The 24,672-nt window shown below is 35.4% G+C and overlaps 1 protein-coding gene across 2 annotated transcripts in view; it reads right to left on the bottom strand.

The window, feature by feature from the left end:
- The window catches only part of UNC13C (unc-13 homolog C), a 690,142-nt gene that overhangs the window by 344,382 nt on the left and 321,088 nt on the right, over positions 1-24,672 (bottom strand). For both annotated transcript variants that reach the window (XM_025390112.1, XM_025390110.1), the window contains exons 10-12: positions 12,666-12,835; positions 9,121-9,236; positions 6,714-6,877 (exon numbers count right to left, since the gene is read on the bottom strand). In XM_025390112.1, coding sequence (XP_025245897.1) covers positions 6,714-6,877; positions 9,121-9,236; positions 12,666-12,835 — 450 coding nt within the window. The remainder of the gene's footprint in view (positions 1-6,713; positions 6,878-9,120; positions 9,237-12,665; positions 12,836-24,672) is intronic.

Here is a 24,672-nt window from a genome sequence, read left to right as displayed (position 1 = left end):
GAAAGAGGCCCCAGAGAGCATTCATCCCTTTGGCCATGTGAAGCTTGCACACAGTGAAAAGATAGCCATCAATGAACCAGGAAATGGCCCTCATCGGACACCAAACCTGATGGCACCTTAATTTTGCACCTTCTAGCATCCAGGGCTGTAAGAAATAAATTTCTGTTGTTTATCAGCCACTCAATTTATGGTATTTTTTTTATAGCAGCCTCACAGACTAAGACATTCTATGTAAGTCCTTATACTTACATACTCAGAAAATGTCTATTGAATAAATTAATTTCGTCTTCTGGAATGTGAGGCTCATGGGAAACTAGACTGACTTTTTGCTTACTGCTGTAACCATAGAAACATTTCTGGCACATGATAGGCACTAAGTAAATATTTCTTAAATGAATGAAAGACGCCGTTAAGTAGCACTCTTTTTTTACAAGTAGACTCTTGGCTCAAGCAGTTAAAACAGACGGGTGACTTTAAAGTAATCTGTATCCAAACAGTTCTGATTTAAATATAAATTAGATAAAGATGGCCAATGTCAGGGTCCAGGTTGTTTGTTAAGCACATCAAGGTAAAAAACACTGACCTAATGCTTTCCTCTCCTTTGGTACTGTAGAGGCATAACCATAGCCTAACAGAATCTCAGACTTTGTGAGATATCTTAGCCTTCATGTTACAATAAATGACTAATTAAACACTCAAGAAAATGTATTTTCTTGACAGAAATAATCTCCAGAGGATGCTTTAATCCTTAATGACCGATATAAAATTCCCCAGATGTGTTCAGCTGTGAACAATTAGTCTTTCAAAACACTATTAGGAACATATATAATGCATATATTGATGAGAAGCATCAGTTGATGAAAAGCATCAAGAACTCCCAAAATATTGATGATGGAAACAAGTTCTATGCCTCACCCCATGATGCAAAATATGTGGAATGGTGTGTTCCTTAGAGAAGGGGAACAGCCTCTCATTCTTACTGTCATTAGTTAGAAAACTATTTTAGATGGATGGTTGCATTTGCCACGTGGGAACAAATTCTTCAGGTCCTTAATCAATCACCTGTCCAAACAGGAAAACTGCAATCCCTCTCCTACTGATGCAGGCTCCAGAACAAAGGGTCATTTTTATGTAATGGGTAGGGCTAATAATTGGTACCCTCACAGAAAATATTATGTGGAAAGAGGAGTGCTTTAGAGTAAGCTGGCGGTAACCTGGAGCACTGGGACGTTCAGTCCTAATGCTTAGGTTTACCAGCAAAATAGTTTCAGACTCTTTTGTCTGATGGGAAATTCACAGGAGAAAAATTCAATAGTGTACTACCAGACTATGACTTAAAACATACTTCCCCTTATTTACTTCTTCTCCAAATCCATCTTCAAAGAAATGGGAATGTGCTCAAAAGAAACCAAGAAATCTCTAATAAAAGAGGAAGATTATGAAGTTACTTGGGGATCTGGCTAACCCTAAAGAGTATTTAAATATCAAAAGAAAGTACAATTTGATTTCTGTTTTTGATCAAATGGTGTCTAGGAAAATCCACAGATTTAAGGAGTTTTGTCTTTTTCAAAACTGGTAAGTATCCTTACTACACAGACAAGATACCATTTCTTCCTTGGAGCTGAGTTTTCCAATTTTGTTTTTTTTAAGAATTAAGAGGAACTAATTCTGAGACAGGCTTCAAATGTTGCGTTCTAGGTTTTGTTGTTCTTTCATTAGTTGGTTGGTTGGCTTTCCGGTTACTTTTATTGTTGTTGTTCCTTGACACGAGGTTTCAGAACAACAGAAAAATACGGATTCATTAGTCAACTGGTTTAAATTAGAAGATAGATGTATTTATAAACAGTTTTTTTTTTTTTTTTTTTTCAGTTGAGTTAGTCCTTGACCAGCAATAGCTTAGGGCTCAAGTTACAGTTCAATTGCAAAAGGATCATTTTAAAAATATGGTGGAAACTATCTCTGAAAGCTGTATTTCAACTCCTGATTGAAAAAAAAAGTCAGTACTCTGAAACTTCCTCAAATTTTTAAAAATGATCAATAAATGTAGTGTGCTCTCACCCCTATTACAACATAAATGGTGACATAGAACCCTCTATCAGCTCAATTAAACTTTTCATTTTCACTTTGTTTTTGGCAACTGAAAAACTCTGGCATCTAGAAACACACTAGGAGAAGGCAAAAATAAATGGAATTCTGATAAACAACTTCTGCCTCTGATTCACTCAATTGCAAATATGTATTGAGTTTCTATCATGCAACAAGGGAACTTCTTGTAAAACAGTGATGAAAGATATGATTCCTTTCTTCAAAATTTCAATTTGTAAGTCCTGGAATAGAATTCAAGTGTACTCCTATGCTGTTCCATTCTATTATCTTTCCTGGATATAATTACAGATTACAATTATATTAACAGATTAAGATAAAATGAGTACATGTATATTTTTGTATAAAAACAGTAATTTCTAATAACTAATGAATACCAATAAATAATATTGGTATTCATAAAATCTTTATTGGTACAACAGAGATTGTATCTATGTTGGTAGTAATTTCCTTAGGATTAATCAGATTGTCAAAAGAACTTTTTTCTTCTGGCAAAGTAATGGAAAATTTTGTACTGACAAAGCAAAAATTGCATCAAAGTTAATTAGACAAGGGAATTTTTATTAAGGTTACTGCAACAGGGACAAGATCAGGCAAGGGTTTTTATTTAAAAAAAAAAAATTAAATCTCAAAGGAACAGAGAAAGAATTTACAACTGTAAGTTTTCTAAAGTAAATGCTCTAAGGGAAAGGAGGTCAGGGGCCTGTGGGTTTAGGTCATTTGGAAACTGCAACAGCTGGGAGGAGATGGACCTCAGGGCAATAGAGGTAGAAAGAAGCCTATCTAAAGTTTTGCTAAGCTGGGAAAAACATTGGGGTTGTCATGGTAAGTATTTAGGGCTAAAAGAAACATGTGATACATAAAAATGTTTTTAAATCAAATGTATAACCAAAAGTACACATAATCTACCACATTATTGTCACTGAAGTGTAATTGTCAATGAATCACAAAACCTAAGGCATTCTTTTTCTTTATTTCTATCTGCCTTGTTTTCACTCCTTAGACCAGTGAATCTATGACCCTCAGGCCCTCATGCCAAACCCTGACCAAATCCTGAGTTTCTGTTTTTTAAAATAAAGTTTTATCAGCACACAGCCATTTCCATTTATTTACTTCATATCTATGGCTCCTTTGCACTAATACTGCAGAGCTAAGCAGTGTAACAGAGACTGGTACAACTACAAAATATTTACTACATGGCCCTTTACAGGAAAAAAAAAAAAAAAATGCCAACCCCAGCTTTTACACAGTTGTCTAGTGTGAATAGAAGTTTTTGCCTTTCCTGAGAATTGTAAATACAATAAGACACAATTTACCTGCAGGTCACTTGCAAATAAATATCGAAAATATTTTTGAAAAATACTTATCTTTTACTTAGATTAAGAGGCAAGATTTACCACATTATACAATGTAATAAAATAAGGAAGGGCTAATTCTCCTCTTTTCAACCATCTACGTGATACATACTTAGCATTTTTCTATAGTCACATAACTATGTTTCTTAGAACACAGAAAAGATGGAAATGAACGAATCTAACATCAGCTCCCAGAGATATTTTGGAATAAATGTAACCTAATCTTTTCTTTTAATGGGATTCTATCCAGCAGCAGATTCTTTTGATTTTTTAACCTACCTACCTTTCTTTAGGCAGAACAATTCATTTCCCTTAGACCGTTCATCATAGTTGCATTTTAATTGTGCTGTGACTTTATACTAGGTGTTCTGAATCATAGCCTTTGGCATAGGATGGAACAGATGTCAAAGTCATGGACTCCTTTATGGTTGATCAATTATAAAACAAGCTCCCTCCAAAGTAGTGAGCTCCCTGTTACTGGATGTGGACGAACAAAGGGATGGTAACCATCAGTCAGGGAACCAATCACAAAGTTTCCAGATTTGAGAGGGAGGTTCTATCGGGAGATCTCTAAGGTTTCTTTGTTTTCATGTCTAAGAATCTATATATCTTTATTATTTAGCATAAGGACATTCTATGTACTGGAAAAGCATGCACAATTTCTCTATCAGTAATTATCATTCATGCTTACATTATGTTGTTCTAGAAATATGATTAGAGATTAAGGGCTATGAACAGCAAACTTTGAAAAGAAACACTGATAGCACTGAATCCATCAATTACTTTGGGAAGTATGCCCCATCAAGCTACCATTGACTTTCTTCACAGAATTAGGAAAAAACTACTTTAAATTTCATATAGAATAAAAAAGAGTCAGCACAGCCAAAACAATCCTGGCAAAAAGAACAAAGCTGGAGGCATCACATTACCTGACTTCAGTAACCCAAACAGCATGGTACTGGTACCAAAACAGATATATAGACCAATGGAACAGAACAGAGACCTCAGAAATACCACCACACATCTACAACCATCTGATCTTTGACAAACCAGACACGAACAAGCAATGGGAAAAGGATTCCCTATTTAATAAATGGTGTTGGGAAAACTGGCTACCCATATGCAGAAAACAGAAACTGATCCCTTCCTTACACCTTATGCAAAAACTAACTCAAGATGGACTAAAGACTTAAACGTTAAACCTAAAAGCATAAAAACCCTAGAAGGAAACCTAGACAATTCCATTCAGGACATAGATATGGGCAAAAACTTCATGACTAAAACACCAAAAGCAATGGCAACAAAGCCAAAATTGACAAATGGGATCTAATTAAACTAAAGAGTTTCTGCACAGCAAAAGAAACTATCATCAGAATGAACACGCAACCTACAGAATGGGAAAAAACTTTTGCAATCTATCCATTTGACAGAGGACTGATATCCAGAATCTACAAATAACTTCAACAAATTTGCAAGAAAAAACCAAACAGCCTCATTACAAAGTGGGCAAAGGATAGGAACAGACCATTCTCAAAAGAAGACATTTATGCAGTCAAGAAACATATGAAAAAAAGCTCATCATCACTGGTCATTAGAGAAATGCAAATAAAAACCACAGTGAGATACCATCACATGCCAGTTAGAATGGCGATCATTAAAAAGTCAGGAAACAACTGATGCTGGAGAAGATGTGGATAAATAGGAATGCTATTACACTGCTGGTGAGAGTGTAAATTCGTTCAACCATTGTGGAAGACAGTGTGGCGATTCCTCAACGATCTAGAACTAGAAATACCATTTGACCCAGCAATCCCATTACTAGGTATATACCCAAAGGATTATAAATCATTCTACTATAAAGACTCATGCACACGTATGTTTATTGCAATACTGTTCACAATAGCAAAGACTTGGAACAAACCCAAATGTCCATCAATGATAAACTGGATAAAGAAAACATGGCACATATACACCATGGAATACTATGCAGCCATAAAAAATGATGAGTTCATATCCTTTGCACGGACATGGATGAAGCTGGAAACCATCATTCTCAGCAAACTAACACAAGAACAGAAAACCAAACACTGCATGTTCTCACTCAAAAGTGAGAGTTGAACAATGAGAACACATGGACACAGGGAGGGGAATATGACACACTGGGGCCTGTCGGGGGGTGGGGGGATAAGGGAGGGATAGCATTAGGAGAAATACCTAATGTAGATGACGGGTTGATGGGTGCAGCAAACCACCATGGCACATGTATACCTATGTAACAAACGTGCACATTCTGCACATGTACCCCAGAACTTATAGTATATTAAAAAAAAAAAAAAAGAAAGGAACACTGATTTTGGCCCAGTCTTCATTCATCATTAAGATGATTGAAATTGACTGATTATCTGGGCCAGTATCTATTCAGTTCACATGAAAACGAGATCTTGTTGTTAATATGAAAAAAGTCATCTAATATATGCATATAAATAATTTGCATATTACACCTGGTATATATCTGAACCACTTGCACTTATAAACTTAGACCACGTCTCAAAAAGTAAATTACGGGGAAGTAACGAATACTTCTGTTCATTACTAAACCCTTACTGAAATTCAGTTCTGAATCCTCATTGAAATTATAATAAGTCATTTCTGTGGCATCACATTTTTTATACGGTTTGGGTTCTATGAGTGCTAAATAAATCTTTGTTTTACTGAATTAGCAGTACTGCTATAAATATGAGAAGGAAAGACATATTCTAATATTTGGAACAAGACACCATACTAGCTCTGGATCTGTCTCTCTCACTAACAGGCTTTGTGACCTTGGACAAACCAGGACTTTAGTTACCTCAGATATGGAGTAAGTCGTTGACTCTCAAACTTTGAAGTATATAAGAATTACCTGGAAGACTTGCTGAACCATAGGTTGCTGGATTCCACCCTCAAAGTTTCTGATTCAGTAGGTCTGGGATGGGGTGGATAATTTGCATTGCTAAGTTGCCAGGTGCTGTTGATACTATTTGTCAAGGAACCACACTCGGAGAATAGAACAAGGATTGGAGGATGGTGGTAATGAATTACCAAGTCATTAATTCTTTACAGCTGTAAGAGTGAGTAGTCAGCATCAAACATGCACAGTGAAATATAATCCTCTTTTTAATCAGTTTCATTTGAATTAGAAGTGAGATGAATGCTCCTTTCTTTCTTTATATTTTAATAGAGATATTGACCACGTAAATGTTCTGTAGTACTTACGTCATAGCTTGATAAATGGATTCAATTCCATAACGCATAGCAAATTCATCAACTATTTCCTGGGAAGCATCATCAAAGAAAACCTTCCAGGCTTCATCCCCTTTGACTTCTGGGATTTTCACTCCACCATTAGATTTCACTTCAGTCAAGTAATGGAACAGATTCTAAAAGCAAGTGGTTTTTAATTGTTCAGTGATTCCTCAGAATAGGCCAGAAATATTTAACTAAAACTTTCAGTAAAATGCACTTGCACTGTCATTGCCTCTAATGTTTCATCAGCATCTGCAAGCAATAGGAATACCTCGAATTTTCATTCTAACTCAATTCATCTTTTATGCAAAATCTGCTTTGATTTCTGCCTGGGTAAAAGCACTGATATAAATATGGGAAGAAAGGACGTAGTTTGACATTTAAGACAAGATGTCATAATAGCTCTGGATGGGTCTTTGACAGTAACAGGCTTTGTAACCTTGTCAAGGCTTTAGTTTCCTCAGCGAATAAGACATTGGTTCGCAAACTTTAAAGAGAATAACCTGGAAGGCTTATTAAAACACACATCGCTGAGTTCCACTCTCAGAATTAGATTCTATTACACTGCAGTTGAGAGGTTAGTTAGAGGTGTCACTGGCGAGTCCCTGACGCAAATGATACTTGTCTTACATCAAAAAATAGGAGATGAGGCCGAAGAATGTACCCATATTCATGTTCAAAGTGATAAAATACCTTCCTAAGGTACTTTAGGCAGTAAAGTGGGGTGGGTCTATACGGAATCAATGATTCAAATATTTGTACATACCAAACCATTTGCAGAAGGAAGCGTTTTTGCATGAAATCGTTTCTACATGATGGAGCATATTTTGCATTCAGGGATTCTGAGTAAATTATGGTGCCTTGGATGAATAATGTGATTTTGACTACGTTAAGGCAAAATTTAGCTCTGTAAATGATACTAAAGGGTTTGGGCTGCAAAATGGTAAGAGTAAGGGCAATGACATGAGGCTGAAAGTGAATGTTGAAGAATTTTGGAGTGATATAAAATTACTACTCTCAATTCCTTTTTGCTTCTAAGCTTAGCAACTGCTACTTTGATGAAGCCAGGGTAAACTGAAGAACTTTTTCTTAGATTTCGGTTCTTTCTGGTTCTTGGGCCAGTAGAAAATACTCTGTAAAGTGAAGTGTACTGCTATTTCTCTGATGGTACGCACACTTTAAGGCCAGAATTCTTCATCATGCCAGTTCAAGGGATTTCTTTTTCTTGGTCTGAAAAATGAACCATCTCTCATGAGGGAATGATATCACTGACCACAAAACTGTGATTATGAAATAAACCTAGGTCATATACCTAATTACTGTGTGATATTCACAATTTGAACACTGTTCCTCATTTCTTTTTTAGGAAAATGGGGTCTATTTAAATGCATAAGTTTTCATGAATATATTTAGAAAAAAATATGCAAAAAAGTAAAGCTACCTTTCAGTTGTCTTTTTCTGAGGAATGTACTTTGTTACTTTGAAAAACATGAAGAAGAGTACATTCCTCAGCTTCACCTATTTGTTGATATGAGACAAGTATTATTTGCATTAGAGAAAGTCTCCAGTGACACTTCTAACTAACCTCTCAGTGACAAACATTCGATCGAATCGCAAGACGATTTACCTGTGCTTCTATACTGAGACACAAAAGGGAACTGGTGAAACTGTGCTTTTGATTGATGTTGGATGGTACATACCTCTCTCTAAGCCAACTAGGCCCTACCTTTTGGGTGAGTAACCACATCTTATTCTCTCCATACTCATACGTTTGTGGAAAGAGAAGTTAACATGGAGGAGTGTGCAATATGTATGAAACAGTTTGTTGTACTCAGAAACAGGAAGAAAAATTAACTGCTTATGACATTGGCTCCCAAAAGCCATTGAAACAGCACATTTTTATGTTTCTAGTTATAGATAGAGTCCTAATTAAATCTTCAATAAAATCTGAACTCTAACTCGGAGTTCTCAAACACAATTATGATTTGATCCTCTCCTGCATTACCAAACTACTGCATATTTAATGCTTCCAAAATATGTGGCATGACTCATTTCTTCAATCAATATTTTTATTACTCTCCTTCCCCTTTGGAAGAACAGTAATTTTTTTGTATCCACTTATGCATTATCATCTTACTGCCTATTCACACCTGCCTCACAGGCTTGTTCTAAACTCTCATTAGATGACAAGTTCATCAGGGGTAATACAATACATAGAATTTATGATATCTTAGTATATCGCCTGCTGCAGTATAGAGTCAGAACTCCAGGAACCACTCTACAAATTCAGTGATTTTTAAAACCAAATATTCTGTTTTATAATCCATAATCAAGAACATTTTTTATATTTTGTATTAGTAAAATTCCATTTATTTACCTCATGTAAACAGGTATATTGAATATGATATGGAGCAACCTTCTCTTCTCCTTTTATCTCCACATTGATTTTCAATCGTATGGCCCCAGATACAGCTGACTTATCTGTCCTTTTCTCTGATAAAGCAAAAAAGGAATTTGTCAGTCATGTCTGACAATAATGTTTTTCTCATATGACCTCTCAAAAGTTTAAAAAAAAAAAAGACTTAAGTAGCTAAAAACTATTTTTCTGAGTCAGAGTTGCTTGTTAAGTAACCATAATGAGACCGCATGTGGTAGCTCTTGCCTATAATCTCAGTGTTTTGGGAAGCCAAGGTGGGAGTATCACTTAATGCTAGGAGTTTGTGACCAACCTAGGCAACATAACAAGATCTAGTCTTTACACTTTTTTTTTTCATTAGGCAGGTGTGTTGGTGCTTGCCTGCAGTCTTAGCTAATTAGGAGGCTGAGGGAGAGGATGTCTTGAACTCAGGAGTTTGAGGTTATACTAAGCTATGATCACACCAGGGCACTTCACCCTGTCTAACATAGTGAGACCCCATCTCTATTTAAAAACAGAAAACAGTAACCATGATTCCCCTAAATACAATTTAAGATATTTGCCTATTACGTTATTGTAATTGTCAACTATCTTATAGATATTCCAAATAAAAAAAAAAACTAATCAGAAGACCCTGCCATTCTCATATATATTTCTGTGTACTTGATCCATTTATACAATGAAATTAAATAAGTTATTTGGCAATCAAAATTAAGAAAAACGGTGTATAAATAGGAAATTATTTTGTCTGAAAGCTGTCACTACTTGGTTTCTTTTCTTTCTGTACTTGAAAAGATGAGCCAAAGTTCTGGTTAATAAAAAAATGCTGCTAATAGTTTTCATTGTCAGTGATTTATAAAGACCGACAGTCTATAACCTAGGCTAATTTATAAGTGTTAGACTGTTTATTTGAATGGAAACAATGTATAGTCAATTTAGCCATAAAATGTATGTATGTGTTCAGTATGAACTGATCAATAGCTCTGAGATAAATAAAGGCATAAACTTCTAGGCTGTGATTGTAGCGGGGGGGTCCTAAGTTCAAGACCCATTTCTGGCAATCTGACCCATTTCACAAATGAAAATAGGATTTAGGTAAGTGACACAAAGTCAGTGCAGAGGACTTAAACTGGCCCTGTTTCTAAACATAGTTGTACCTTTAGCCATATAAGGTACAGCTAAATTATGAAGATGGCGTCCCTCTTATGGAACGTCTGATGACTTTTCACTTTTATTCTTTAATAGTCATTTGTGTTACAAAGATTCTTCCCTTCTAAGTGCCAGGATCATAAGTGATTTTCCTACTGGCTGAGAGGGAGTTGATTCTCAACAAATATTAAAATTCTCTGCTGGGGCCAAGAGAAATGCAAGACCTAGGGTCTTTTTGGTCACACACCTCTTTCCAGAACTCCAGGGGAAATTTGTTGGTTCTTTGATTTTTGACTGTTATCATCCCAAAGGATCTTTGGGAAGCAGGCTCCGCGTGGACACCGAAGGCTTTTGGTCAAAACTTCCTTTGTGTAGTAGAATGAATTTTAAGTGATGAGAAAGGTTGTATCAAGAATAGAAACAGGTTATTTGTTTGGATAGAAGGTATTCAGGGATTTTACACAAAGCTGAAAAAGGTAAAACCTGTACACACTCTCTCTTTTTCTCTCTCTCTCAAAGGTTAAACATCAGCAGTGAGGACAAAAACGTACTGAGGGTGAGTAGGTACAGACTTACAATATTGTGTTTCATCATATTTTCATCTCATAGACTGAAGGACAGTTTCAGCATAAGAGCTGAATGGCTGATTCTACTAATAGCAGCATATTCAAATTCCTCAGCAAGTTCCTGAATATATACTGGTACATGGTTTTTTGGGTTCTACTTCTTCTTCTTCTTCTTTGTTTTTTTATTTATATATAAGGTCTCACTCTGTCACCCAGGCTGGGGTGCAGTGACATAATCTTTTAGTTCACTGCAGCCTCAGTGTCCTGGGCTCAAGTGATCCTCCTGCCTCAGCCTCCAGAGTAGCTGTGACTACAGGCACATGGCACCATGCTTGGAGAATATTTTTTAAATTTTTGGTAGAGATGGGTCTCCCTATGTTGTCCAGTCTGAACTCAGACTCGTGGCCTTAAGCAATCCTCCCTTCTCGACTTCCCAAAATGTTGGGATTACAGGTGTGAGCCACTGTGCTAGGCACTCATATATGTTTTGTTAAAAGAATAAATTGGAGAAATTTCTGTTCTGACTTACAACTTTACTGCCTCAACCCAAGAAAATGTTAACGTATTACAGAAAAAATAAGTCCATATAAAGATAAACCTCTTTCATAAAGAAATAATTAGTGAATGTTCCACAGAGTTAATGGCCTGAAATTTACCCTCAGTTAGTATCTCTATTTTCATATATGAAGTCATTTAATAGTTAAAACAAGCTTTGGGGGGTGGATCATTATAGGAGAGGTAAAAATTCTACTCCAATCCATAAGAGTACCAATCTTCTTTAAGGAAGATTTCTTACAATAGTTTTGATAATTAGTTCTTAGTTTAACTTGAATCATCTGTGTTTAGATAAATTAAATATCTTTCTTTTGTTGCATTATTCTGTAATCTAGAGTTTCATGAATTTTATGTGACCTTCTCCTTTTAGTATGCCAATTATTTCATTACTAAAAGTATGCAGATTATTTTTTAAAGTCAAAAGCACTTTTTAATTTGTTAACATATGTTGGTATCCTAAGTGGTAATTCTTTTTAACCTGCGGAATGTGTCAACTCTTTAACTCATATCCAGCCAGCCCTCAAAAGTTTAATTAAAACACGTTATAGGATATGATTAAGACATCTTCAGATCGTGCCTTTGCAGAAACTGAGGTGCCTCATATATTTTTACTACTATTAAATCACCATTGAAAATTCTATGTTATTATTCTATTCCAGTAAAAGTTAAATCAAAACATACCTTCTTTAATTTCTGGTTCCATAATAATTTTTTAAAGCATTCCAGCTAATCACCTTCTCAATATCTTCATCATGAGAGTCCGCATGAGTTCACATATTTGCTTGGCTTTGTCAACTAAAGCCTACTTTTCTACTATAATTCGAAAGCAATTCAAAATACATTTTTCCTTCATTGCCAAAATTCCATCAATGGACAACAAGGAAATAAGTCAAACAGCATTAAATAATAGAGTATTTGTTTCCCACATATTTGGCAAAGGTTTATGAAGCTGTAGTTCATGCATTAAAAATTAAGAATGCAATAACATTTTTCTCTAAAAGACATCTAGGTAGTTCTTGGAAAGGGTTTTCTCTTTACACCTCAGATTTATCAAAGTCTTTCAATAATGTTGAAAAAAGAATAGCCTTTTCCTGTCAATGAAATGAATCATCTAAAGTCCAACAGAATGTCCTGGAAAGGCATTGGTTATATTTACTTACATGGGAATATAATGCATGCCACAGGTATTTAAGGGTTTTATTTAACTTGTTTTCAAGTAGATAAAAAAATAATCACCTAAGTTGTACCAGACATCCATTTCTCCACTCAAGGTCCTCACTTCTACAATTGTTTGTCCCAGAAAATCATCTGACTCCTTTTTGAAATGTTGCTTGACTCTGGATTTAATATCATCATCTTCATCCCATACTCTGACTTTGATTCGATCTGTGGAGTTATGACACTCACTGAAAATAAATGTGGATAAGTTAACAACCATTGAAAACTGCTCTAAATCGCATCTGATGTTAGTATTTTACTTTCTATCTATTCTAGAAGGGCACAATATACAACGTAATAAATGAGATAACCCATTGCATCTATCCAAGGGATGTTGCAGGCACATAATGCAAATATACTGAAGAAAAGTTAAATAATGTTAATAAGGGAAAATCAAATCCCATTCCATTCTATTTCCTTCAACTGATTTAGATATAATCAAATATCAGTCAGAAATCTTTGCTTGTGATATTTTCACTTATGCCATATTTCCTATTGACAATAGTTATCTTGATAAAAATATCCATGCTTGGAAAATTCTTCACCATAAAAATAAAGCTAATTTTATTGCAATGGGAGTTGAGAATGTGGACTTCACAGACTACAAAATGACAATAGTAGTTTTCTGAAGGACTTGAAAAACTAAAACTCCCAGTAAACACATAAGATATTATTAAATCAAGTAGAATTAGAGTAAAATCCTTCTGATTTAAAGAACAAACTGTACATTCTAGTCCATTGTTAATTTCCAGGTTTCTTCCACCCTCTTTGGTTGAAGCAAGCTACTTAGTATTGCCTACACATATTGCGGACTTTTCTGACACTATGATTTTTGTATACACTCTTCCCTAGGCTTTTCTGCCTGTTAACCAACCAATCTTTAGGAATCAGCAAGTTAACTGCTGATAGTATATCACTTTTCCTACAACTTATTGAACCATTTAGTTGTGATCAACTGTGTGCTCCCTGTGTATCCTGTACATGATTTCCTCTAGTACAGGTGCTTTATCTCAGGGTTCATGGATGAGTTCTGAGCATTCTTGAACTTGGATTAAAATACATATATTATATATACACACACACACACAGAGAATATACATATTATATATTATCTATATAATCTATATATAGATATCTTTCTATATAATCTATATCTGTATTATCTATAATTAATATAGATATATGTATAAAACATGTATTTTATGCATATATGCATGCACAAAATGTATATAAATGTATTATATACATGTCTTATATATATGTATGCATAAAATACATGTTTTATACATATATACGCATAAAATACATATATAGAGAGAGGAAGAGATCTTTATATTTTCAATTATGAATATAGGCAACAAACTACAACAGCATTTTTGTCATCAATACAACCACAGATATTTACATATAACATTATAAGTGCTATGAACCTTAAAATATTATTTGTACCTATCATTAAACTAAAACTATGTTTCAATATAATTGATTTAATTCTATGAATTTTATTTTTTATATGAAAAGGTACATTTTGAAAAGACATCTATAGTTTTCACTAGACTTCCCAACAGGTTCATGGTGCAAAAAGTATTTAAGAATTCCTAACAGTATAATGTCTCTTCATTAACTTATAAGGCAAAATACTACGGCACATACAAGAATAATATTTGAATCTGACAGGCCTATATGTGAATTGTAGCACCACTGTTTCTACTTAACATAGGAGTTTTCAACACAGAGCATTTTATGAATTTCTGGGACATTTTTGGTTTTCACGAACATTCAAGGACACTACTCTACTGGCATTCAGTGGAACAGGCTAGAGATTTAGATACCCCACTATGTACAGGACAGTGTGCATGATTTAAAATGACCCATCAGGCATTAAGGAAATTGCTTAACTCATTGATAATTATCTTAGCTCAGGATGTAATTCTTTTAGGTAGAAACACCATGTCTTTTGCATGGTTTACTAGACACTGAAATGTGCTGGAAAGGAACTAGCATGTCAATCACTAATCAAAGAAGGTTTTGTTGTTGTTGCTGTTAAGAAATTCACCAAGGCTTGTTTTCCATTTTGAAAAATTACATCACCCATGTCGAAACTACACAAAGCATTTGAACTATAGTGTTTGAACTACAGTATTTATAGTGTTTGTATCAGTGTGCATTTGAAATGGTCATATTCATGTTAATTCTATCAACTGTGAAAACCTGTGTCTACTATGTATTCTAGGGTAGTTGTAGCCAAGCCCTTACACGTTAAAATACATGTTAGAATACTTTTAATTCTTCTTCATTTTAGGTTGGAACATTATACGGATTTTTCAAACTATATCTATATAGGTTAAGTCATACATTACTTTGTTTCAGCATAAAATGGGTCATTATGAATTATTTTACATAAAAATGAATCATTGGGTCTGACAGGGTTGAGAACTACTATGTCTACCTTAATTAACTTCTATAAATCTCAGTTACATTATCTATAAATAACAGGGGATAATAACACTTGTCTTAGAAAATGTTTGTGGGAAATGGTAGATAATACCTTATAGCAGTTAGCACAGGGCCAGGCAATGTTTGATCCTTATTAGCTATAATATGCCATTATTCCATAAGTTCCACACATTCTTTTTGAAGTTAGAGCCTATGTTTAATATATCTCTTATTGATTATTTCTGTCATGTATCTTTCAACAAATATTCACTAAAGTCTGCAAAGTTTCACCAAAGTAAAATCCCTTTTATATTTGAGGAAAAAATAATTTTGTCATTCTTAGAAATATATTCATAAACATGTCTAAGTTTGCGCTATTTTATTAGTAAAATGTGGTAGAAATTGTGGGGAGAAAGGAAGAATTAATCCATGACATTGTGTCTGGAGCAGCTAACAAAGCCCACTATCAACCATGGAGAGCAGTCAGGCTAGTAACAGCACAGCTGTCGCCCATTGACTCAGATTCCCGAGATAACTGTGTGAACCCACACCTGAAATTATTGTAGCAAGCATATTTGGATAACCTCTTTGGGAATTTGCCCAAAATTTATATTAAAGATGGCTAACATTTTAAGTTCCTTGCTCTCAAAAAGAAGAAAAGTCTAAGTAGAAACAAAGACACAACTACTAGTTTATTTCATTCTTATCTCAGAAAAAGACAAAGGCATTTTAGAGCAGCAAAAGAGACAGTTATCATCTTAAATTTAACTCTCAATACACTGCAAATGCAGAAAGATGTCCCTTTTTGTCATTTTTGGATAAATAAATCATCAGAGTTTATGTAAGCCCTGGAAAGAGTTCTAATGTATTTTTTACCTGCAAACAGCAGGCACAATAAATAGCAAGCTCTAGATAATAAAGATTGGTAAATATTTCTAGAATCTATTCCTTCACAAGAAAAAATATCCTATCTCATTTTGAGGCCAATTTTTTTTGAGATTCTAGTTTTTACTATGAAAGCAAGGTAAAAATTTATTAAGTGGTTAAATATACACACAAATAGCAATCCATACAAAAGAGTAGTAAATATATGGGTCGATAAACATACACACATGGGCATGTGTCTTTCTACATAATACATATATATGATATAGAAAAAGGAGGGAGAGACAATACTATCTTTCTTTCCAAATTTCTGTTTAAAATAAATGTGATACAAATAGATGAAGGACAAATATAAATGACCAATGATGTGCTTTGTATAAGTGTACTTGCAATTTGCCTTGAGAGTTTGAGTCTCTCTGCATTTCTGATTGACTGGTTTTTTTTTTCATTTTTTAAATTAAATGAACTTTTTATTTTAGAATAATTTTAGATTTGCAAAAGACTTGCAACAATAGTACAGAACCTTTCTGTATGCCCTGAACCCTAATTATTTATTAACCTGTCACATTACTAATATTTGTCACAACTAACATTGGTTCTACTTTTATTCCCCATAAAGACTGGCCAGCTCTTACATTCTTTGTCTTCCAAACAGCTGTTTTTTGAGGAATATTAAGTTTGCCATTATGTTTCACATTGAAACTGTCAGAAACTTACATTTTTACTTCACAGAGCAAAGGTAAGAGTGGGGTTGCTGTTTCAAAATGTTGAAGATTACCTAAGGGTGTCGTGATGGGTTTGAAACTGGAGATTCAGTTGATGATTCTGTAGTGGAGAAGCATCATGTATGGAGGCCCAGCCTCTCGAGCATTCTGCTTCCATTTTGACCAGATCCCTCCTTGTGTTGCTCATCTTCTGAAGATTCAAGTTAGATAACTCACTTTCCTGGATTCCTTTGCAGCTATGATCCAGGTATTTACCCTGCATTCAAGCCAGGTGTAAACTCAAAGTGGCACAGTGTCCATATCATGGGAACTGCTTTCCCCCCCAACAGTGGATGCTATATAGTACTGTCATACAGGGTTTCACAGTACTATTTAGTCCCGAGGGGCAAAAGTATTGATTGGTGTTTTTCTCAAAGAAACACTGCCACATAACTTGACCCGGTTTCCACATAGTAGCTTTAGAAGCTGGTACTTTCACCTCTGCAATGATTCTTGAGTGACCTAGTAGTCTATAAAGAATCTTTCTCTGGCTAAACTAACCAAAGTGGACTGCTTTGTTTGCAACCAAGAATACTCACTAACATAATAATTGTTAAAGCCCGAAGGCAATGGCAAGTAACGAAGTCTCAAAACAGAACTGACTCTGTGGGGGAGATGCTGGTACAGAGAGTGAAGATTTAATCACCTCAGGCTAGAAAGCCGATACATTTTGATATGCAGTTGCAAAACAGCTGGTCAAATCTTGCTCACTATACGTATAAACTTTGACCACCATGCCAGCTGAGGCTTTTTTATTAGTGGGAATGGTAGGAAATAAAATTCAGAATATTGCCAAGTGATTATTAAACGCTTCCCCCTTTCAAAAATATACTGCCATACACAGAGAGACATTCACACTGAATCTAGACAGTTTATAGGTAGAGACGCAAAGGAGAGCAGCCATGTTCAAAAGAGGCGCATTTGCTAGTGTCCTGCAATGTAAATTGACTGAGAATATTACAATTTGGAACTCTGCAGGGTTGACAAAAGCCAGCTGATTCCATATACAAAAAGGTACCGGTACAAGCAGAGGTTTCTAAGTGCAACTTCAGAAAGAGATAAAATTGTTGCCCGAGGGCTTTTCCAGCACCATCCTTTAAGAGGCCTTGGAGTGAAAATGAATGGTAGCTTAGCAGCAAAAACCAAATTAAAGGTGTTGCATTCTCACCCTGGAATATTATTTTTCAGGAACTGAGGCTGCAGCCATTAGGTTAAGGGAGATGAATTGATCAGAACAGAGGAGCCAAGAGCTAAGAGCCAAAATTGTCCAGGCTTATATGGTTACTTGCTCATAAAATTGTCTTAGAGCCCATCTCCTGGAAGCCTGGTAAATTTTCCAGGAAACAGTATTGCCCAAAAGTCATATACACATGCAGAGAAGCTAAAGAGATTGTTGGTGGCAGATGCTATAAGTACCCTCATACAACAACCTTTCAAACCACTCCCCTCCTTCCCTTTTTAGTTTTATGCAATTTCCCAACCTCCCCTGCAACTAGAGATGGACATTAGCCAGTGTGTCTCACATGTGGCTAGCTACTGCTGTACTTAAAGTAATTCCTGTGTCCCTGCACTCACAGCAATTAAAAGAAAAAAAAAAAGACTCAAGCAGAGCATCTCCCCAGCTAGGAAGACCACATGACTGGATTTCCTGGGATGGTCCCCATTCATGGATATTGTACATAATGGAATGACTTTTAATTATTTTAGAGCCCTTTTAAATTTACTTTCACCTTTCACAGTACTCACCCTTGAGTGTAGCCACTGACGAAATGAGCAAGGAAGGTTTACCTGTATGTAGACTCAAAGTAGTGGAGGGAAATTGATAAACAAAATTCATCCAGAAAGTAGTAGGTCATACAAGATTGGCTAACCCAGAAACTACTTCTGCTGCTAGGATCAGGAAGTCCTGAACATATCTATCCAGAGGACCCTATGGTTGCTACATACCCAGACTATGTATTTTCCATTTTCTCTCTTACTAAACGAGAAATTTTAAATTGTTGTTATCCTATTTTATTTTCTCTCCACAATAATACATTGGGAGTGTTGGACGAAGATGCATAGTGTTTAATTTGTGTCCCAGGATCCACAAAGAACCAAACCTGAAGCTTGTGAAGAGACTACAGACAGATCCTGAACTTCAAGCTAAATGCAGTAACTGAATTTAATTTTTGGATTACCTACATTGAAAGGGAGAGAATGAATTCATTTAAAACAAGTGTAGGTGTAGAAAAGGCATATATACATGCGGAGAAGCTAAAGAGGTTGTTGGTGGCAGATGCTATAAGTACACCCATACAACAACCTTTCAAACCATTCCCCCCCTTCCCTTTTTCAGTTGTATGCAATTTTCCAACCTCCCCTGCAACTAGAGATGGACATTAGACAAAGTTCTTCCAATGAGATGTGAGCAATAGTCTTCTGATGCTGTCTCCTCTTTTTTCTACATTTACTACCCTGAAACATGGATGTATAACAGCCTTCACCAAAAATGTTAAACAGGAAGATAAAATAAGCTTTGTTCTTTGAAGGGATAATTGAGTTACCATACCAATATCTGAACTTCTTGTTGAATGAAATAAACGAATCTCTTCTTTGCTAATGCTGTGGCTTCATGTGAGACTGAACACAATTCTGATTGGATCAAGTAGGAAAGAATACAAAACATAGTAAGTTAATTTTATTTGATTATGTCTGAAATAAATTTAAATAAGTTTAAGAACTGTTATTAGTTTTTATACTTGCTGTGTTCTGTGGCATTCCTTAACTATTTAAAATGTGTTTCACAAACCTTGACTTTTATGAAAATATACAGGTTTGCATTTTAGCTGGGAAATGATAGGCTCTTGTAGTAAACAATTTAACAGCAAGAGAAAGATCCTTACATACAAGAGGAAAAAAAATCTATCATGTGTAATAGAGGGAGAATGCATAGTCTCACTAAATCTTATTCTACTAAACCATTTCTGTACTGAATAATTTGTTAACCAAGACTCGGTTTAGGGTTTACCAGTTTGTGAATTTGGCTTATTTTTTAACAACAGAAATTAAGATTTTTTTACTGCACAAACTTGATAAATATAGTACTGCTAGAGCCAAGTTATTTGTTTTGCAGTTTTTCTTTAATTAAAAATAATTCTCTTCTTAAAGAGTGATTCATATTTCTAATTTTAAATGTTTTCATTGTTAAAGAGAGAGCTGGTTTTGTTTCCATGGGAATAAGGTATTTTATTCCATCCAAAATTAAAGAAAAATATATTCCTTTTCTGGCCTCAGGATTATTGTATGTGTGTCTGTGTTTTGATTTTTGTTTCTAATTTACAGGTGCTGTATCTCTGTAGAGCCATTCACTTGTTTGGCCAATTTTCTTTTGGCAGCCATAAAAATGACTAATTTCCTTATAATTGCTTATTCCACCTTTACAAATATTTTCAGATATAGAGTCTCCTAGATATGGTCCAAATAGATATTTCCTCTCATTAAAGCAAAAATTTTTTTGGCCAAGTTATCAGTGTTTAACCCATCATGAGATGGATTGCTCTACCTAGAGAAATGCTCATGGCTTTCATAAAGTCAGTAAAGCCTGATTGCCTGACTTCACTGGAAAAAAACGAGTTCCTGCCCAAGTGACCATCTCGGAATAAAACAGCATTGCTGAAGTAGTATATTAGAAGAGAGTTGTTAAATATTGAAAACTGCACTTATAGTTGGGCTAGATCTAATGAAGCAACTAAAATATATTTCACACTGCAACTATACCAGGAAAATGTCAATAGTAAGTGCTGTCACCGTTAGAAATCATGTTCGTTAAGAATATCTAAAAACTCTAGCTACATATTTTAATTGTAGAAAGATCCTGTAATATTTAAAATAGTATTGTGCCAGCTTTTATTAAGAGATATACTGATAAATAATGGGCCAGGCATAGTGGCTCATGCCTGTAATCCTAGCACTTTGGGAGACTGAAGCGGACAGATCACTTGAGGTCAGGAGTTCAAGACCAGCCTTGCCAATAGGGTGAAACCCTGTCTCTACTTAAAATGCAAAACAAATTAGCCTGGTGTGGTGGCAGACACCTGTAACTCCAGCTACTCAGGAGGCTAAGGCAGGTGAATCGCTTGAACTGGGGAGGTGGAGATCGCATTGAACTGAGATCGCGCCACTGCACTCCAGCCTGGGTGACAGAATGAGACTCTGCCTTAAAAAATAAATAAATAAAATAAATAACTACCGAATATACATGATTAATAAATATATACATATATAAAAATATATATTCATTAAAATAAGCTATAAGGGTATACATCAAACTATGAAAGTATAGGTGATACAATTTGTGAAAATGTTACTTTATTATTTGTATTTTTTCTGTTACAATAAAAAATATATTTTCCAATATCTTCTAGTAATTGTGAATGATCTCATTGCAACTCGGCCTGGAAGGCAGGGCATCAATTGAGAAAATCATCAGCAGAAACCTCCTGCCAGAGCCATCCTGAGGCAAAGCAGCAGCGGAGGCCTTTCAAACAGTAATTAAATTCTCTAGTTACAGCTTAATTCCTTAAACTCTGACCCAGCAAATGGAAATCCTATAAGACACTCAACTTTCACATTTCCTCTTAGTGATTGATCGTGAATTATGTAACCCACTTCTATTGCAATATCGGTGTCTCACTTGTTATTGCATGAAGATCCCTAACACTATTATCTTCCAATTCTATTACAGTAAATGGACAAACTCTAAGTTCAAAACCCAGTGATGATGCAGAGAAACTTTTCTCACCTACATTTAACAGGAGCAATTTAGTTATTGGAGTTAAAAAACAAAAATAAAAACAAAACAAAAGAGTCCTGAACACTTTAAATTCTCTCATAGTTTTTCTTTGTACTATTAAGGCACTGTAAATCCATTTTAGAAGTCAATAACATAGGAGACAGTGAAAATAAGAAAGGAATTACATTATTTTTTTTTTTTTTTTTTGCAAGCTCTAAAACTTCATCTATTTTTATTAACTTTTTTTCTTTTTTTCTTTTTTTTTAATACTTTAAGTTCTAGGGTACATGTGCACAACGTGCAGGTTTGTTACATAGGTATACATATGCCATGTTGGTTTGCTGCACCCATCAACTTGTCATTTACATTAGGTATTTCTCCTAACGCTATCCCTCCCTAAGCCCCACACCCCCCGACAGGGCCCGTTGTGTGATATTCCGCACCCTGTGTCCATGTGTTCTCATTCTTCAACTACCACCTATGAGTGAGAACATGCGGTGTTTGGTTTTCTGTCCTTGTGATAGCTTGCTTAGAATGATGTTTTTCAGCTTCATCCATGTCCCTGCAAAGGACATGAACTCATCCTTTTGTATGGTTGCATAGTACTCCATGGTGTATATGTGCCACATTTTCTTTTTTTTTTTTTTTTTTTTTTCCAGTTTATAGCAATATTTATTTATTTATTTTATTTTTTTTTTAATTTATTTATTATTATTATACTGTAAGTTGTAGGGTACATGTGCATAACGTGCAGGTTTGTTACATATGTATACTTGTGCCTTGTTGGTGTGCTGCACCCATCAACTCGTCATTTACATCAGGTATAACTCCCAATGCAATCCCTCCCCCCGCCCCCCTCCCCATGATAGGCCCCGGTGTGTGATGTTCCCCTTCCCGAGTCCAAGTGATCTCATTGTTCAGTTCCCACCTATGAGTGAGAACATGCGGTGTTTGGTTTTCTGTTCTTGTGATAGTTTGCTAAGAATGATGGATTCCAGCTGCATCCATGTCCCTACAAAGGACACAAACTCATCCTTTTTTATGGCTGCATAGTATTCCATGGTGTATATATGCCACATTTTCTTAATCCAATCTGTCACTGATGGACATTTGGGTTGATTCCAAGTCTTTGCTATTGTGAATAGTGCTGCAATAAACATACGTGTGCATGTGTCTTTATAGCAGCATAATTTATAATCCTTTGGGTATATCCCCAGTAATGGGATGGCTGGGTCATATGGTACATCTAGTTCTAGATCCTTGAGGAATCGCCATACTGTTTTCCATAATGGTTGAACTAGTTTACAATCCCACCAACAGTGTAAAAGTGTTCCTATTTCTCCACATCCTCTCCAGCACCTGTTGTTTCCTGACTTTTGAATGATCGCCATTCTAACTGGTGTGAGATGGTATCTCATTGTGGTTTTGATTTGCATTTCTCTGATGGCCAGTGATGATGAGCATTTTTTCATGTGTTTGTTGGCTGTATGAATGTCTTCTTTTGAGAAATGTCTATTCATATCCTTTGCCCACTTTTTGATGGGGTTGTTTGTTTTTTTCTTGTAAATTTGTTGGAGTTCTTTGTAGGTTCTGGATATTAGCCCTTTGTCAGATGAGTAGATTGCAAAAATTTTCTAACTTACAAGGGATGTAAAGGACCTCTTCAAGGAGAACTACAAACCACTGCTCAGTGAAATAAAAGAGGACACAAACAAATGGAAGAACATACCATGCTCATGGATAGGAAGAATCAATATCGTGAAAATGGCCATACTGCCCAAGGTAATTTATAGATTCAATGCCATCCCCATCAAGCTACCAATGAGTTTCTTCACAGAATTGGAAAAAACTGCTTTAAAGTTCATATGGAACCAAAAAAGAGCCCGCATCTCCAAGACAATCCTAAGTCAAAAGAACAAAGCTGGAGGCATCACGCTACCTGACTTCAAACTATACTACAAGGCTACAGTAACCAAAACAGCATGGTACTGGTACCAAAACAGAGATATAGACCAATGGAACAGAACAGAGTCCTCAGAAATAATACCACACATCTACAGCCATCTGATCTTTGACAAACCTGAGAGAAACAAGAAATGGGGAAAGGATTCCCTATTTAATAAATGGTGCTGGGAAAATTGGCTAGCCATAAGTAGAAAGCTGAAACTGGATCCTTTCCTTACTCCTTATACGAAAATTAATTCAAGATGGATTAGAGACTTAAATGTTAGACCTAATACCATAAAAATCCTAGAGGAAAATCTAGGTAGTACCATTCAGGACATAGGCATGGGCAAAGACTTCATGTCTAAAACACCAAAAGCAACGGCAGCAAAAGCCAAAATTGACAAATGGGATCTCATTAAACTAAAGAGCTTCTGCACAGCAAAAGAAACTACCATCAGAGTGAACAGGCAACCTACAGAATGGGAATTACATTATTAGCATGACTTTTGGAAAAGGAGAAGAGGAGTTCATGCACTGGCTTTTAAGGGTTGACTGAAGAAAGTACTTATATTTTAACAGATCACAGAAACAAAGGGCAAAATATGACCTTATAAGCTACATTAATTTCCCAGAACCACCTTCTAGACCCCACAGTTAGATTATAAATCTTTCAAAGTCTTGTATTATATGTTTATATCTAGTGATTTCTCCACAGATAATGTTGCAGAATAAACTTGTTTTAACAGCTGTTTCGATAACGATTAAATAACATTAAAACAGCTGAATAATAACAGTAAATGAATACTAAGCTCTTAAGATACTATCAAAATTATAATGTAAAATATAATTATTAATACTATTAAAATAATAAACATAAAAAACTTGCTTAGGAAAATACCTCGTGTTCATTTTGCTACAAAAAGAGAGACTACTTAGGAAGAGAGATATCAGCAAACAGGAAGATCAAATTGTTCTCTCAAGAAATTAGAAATGTGTGTGTGTGTGTGTGTGTGTGTGCGCGCGCGCGCGCGCACGCATGTATGTGTGAGCGTGCACATGTGTGCACATGTGCTCGTGGTGATTTCTATTGATCATTTCTTTGATTCACCTTGTATTTTCCCAGCTCAAACCCTGTATTCATGTTTTTCCTAGTTAAGGATATCTTTTCCCTACTCCTCTGGTGGACACTTACCTGTCTTTCAAAACCCACATGAAGAGT

The sequence above is a fragment of the Theropithecus gelada genome, chromosome 7a (assembly GCF_003255815.1).
Source record: "Theropithecus gelada isolate Dixy chromosome 7a, Tgel_1.0, whole genome shotgun sequence".
NCBI lineage: Eukaryota > Metazoa > Chordata > Mammalia > Primates > Cercopithecidae > Theropithecus > Theropithecus gelada.
The sequence above is the reverse complement of the archived record's forward strand: the minus strand, read 5'-3'. Positions and strand labels throughout refer to the sequence as shown.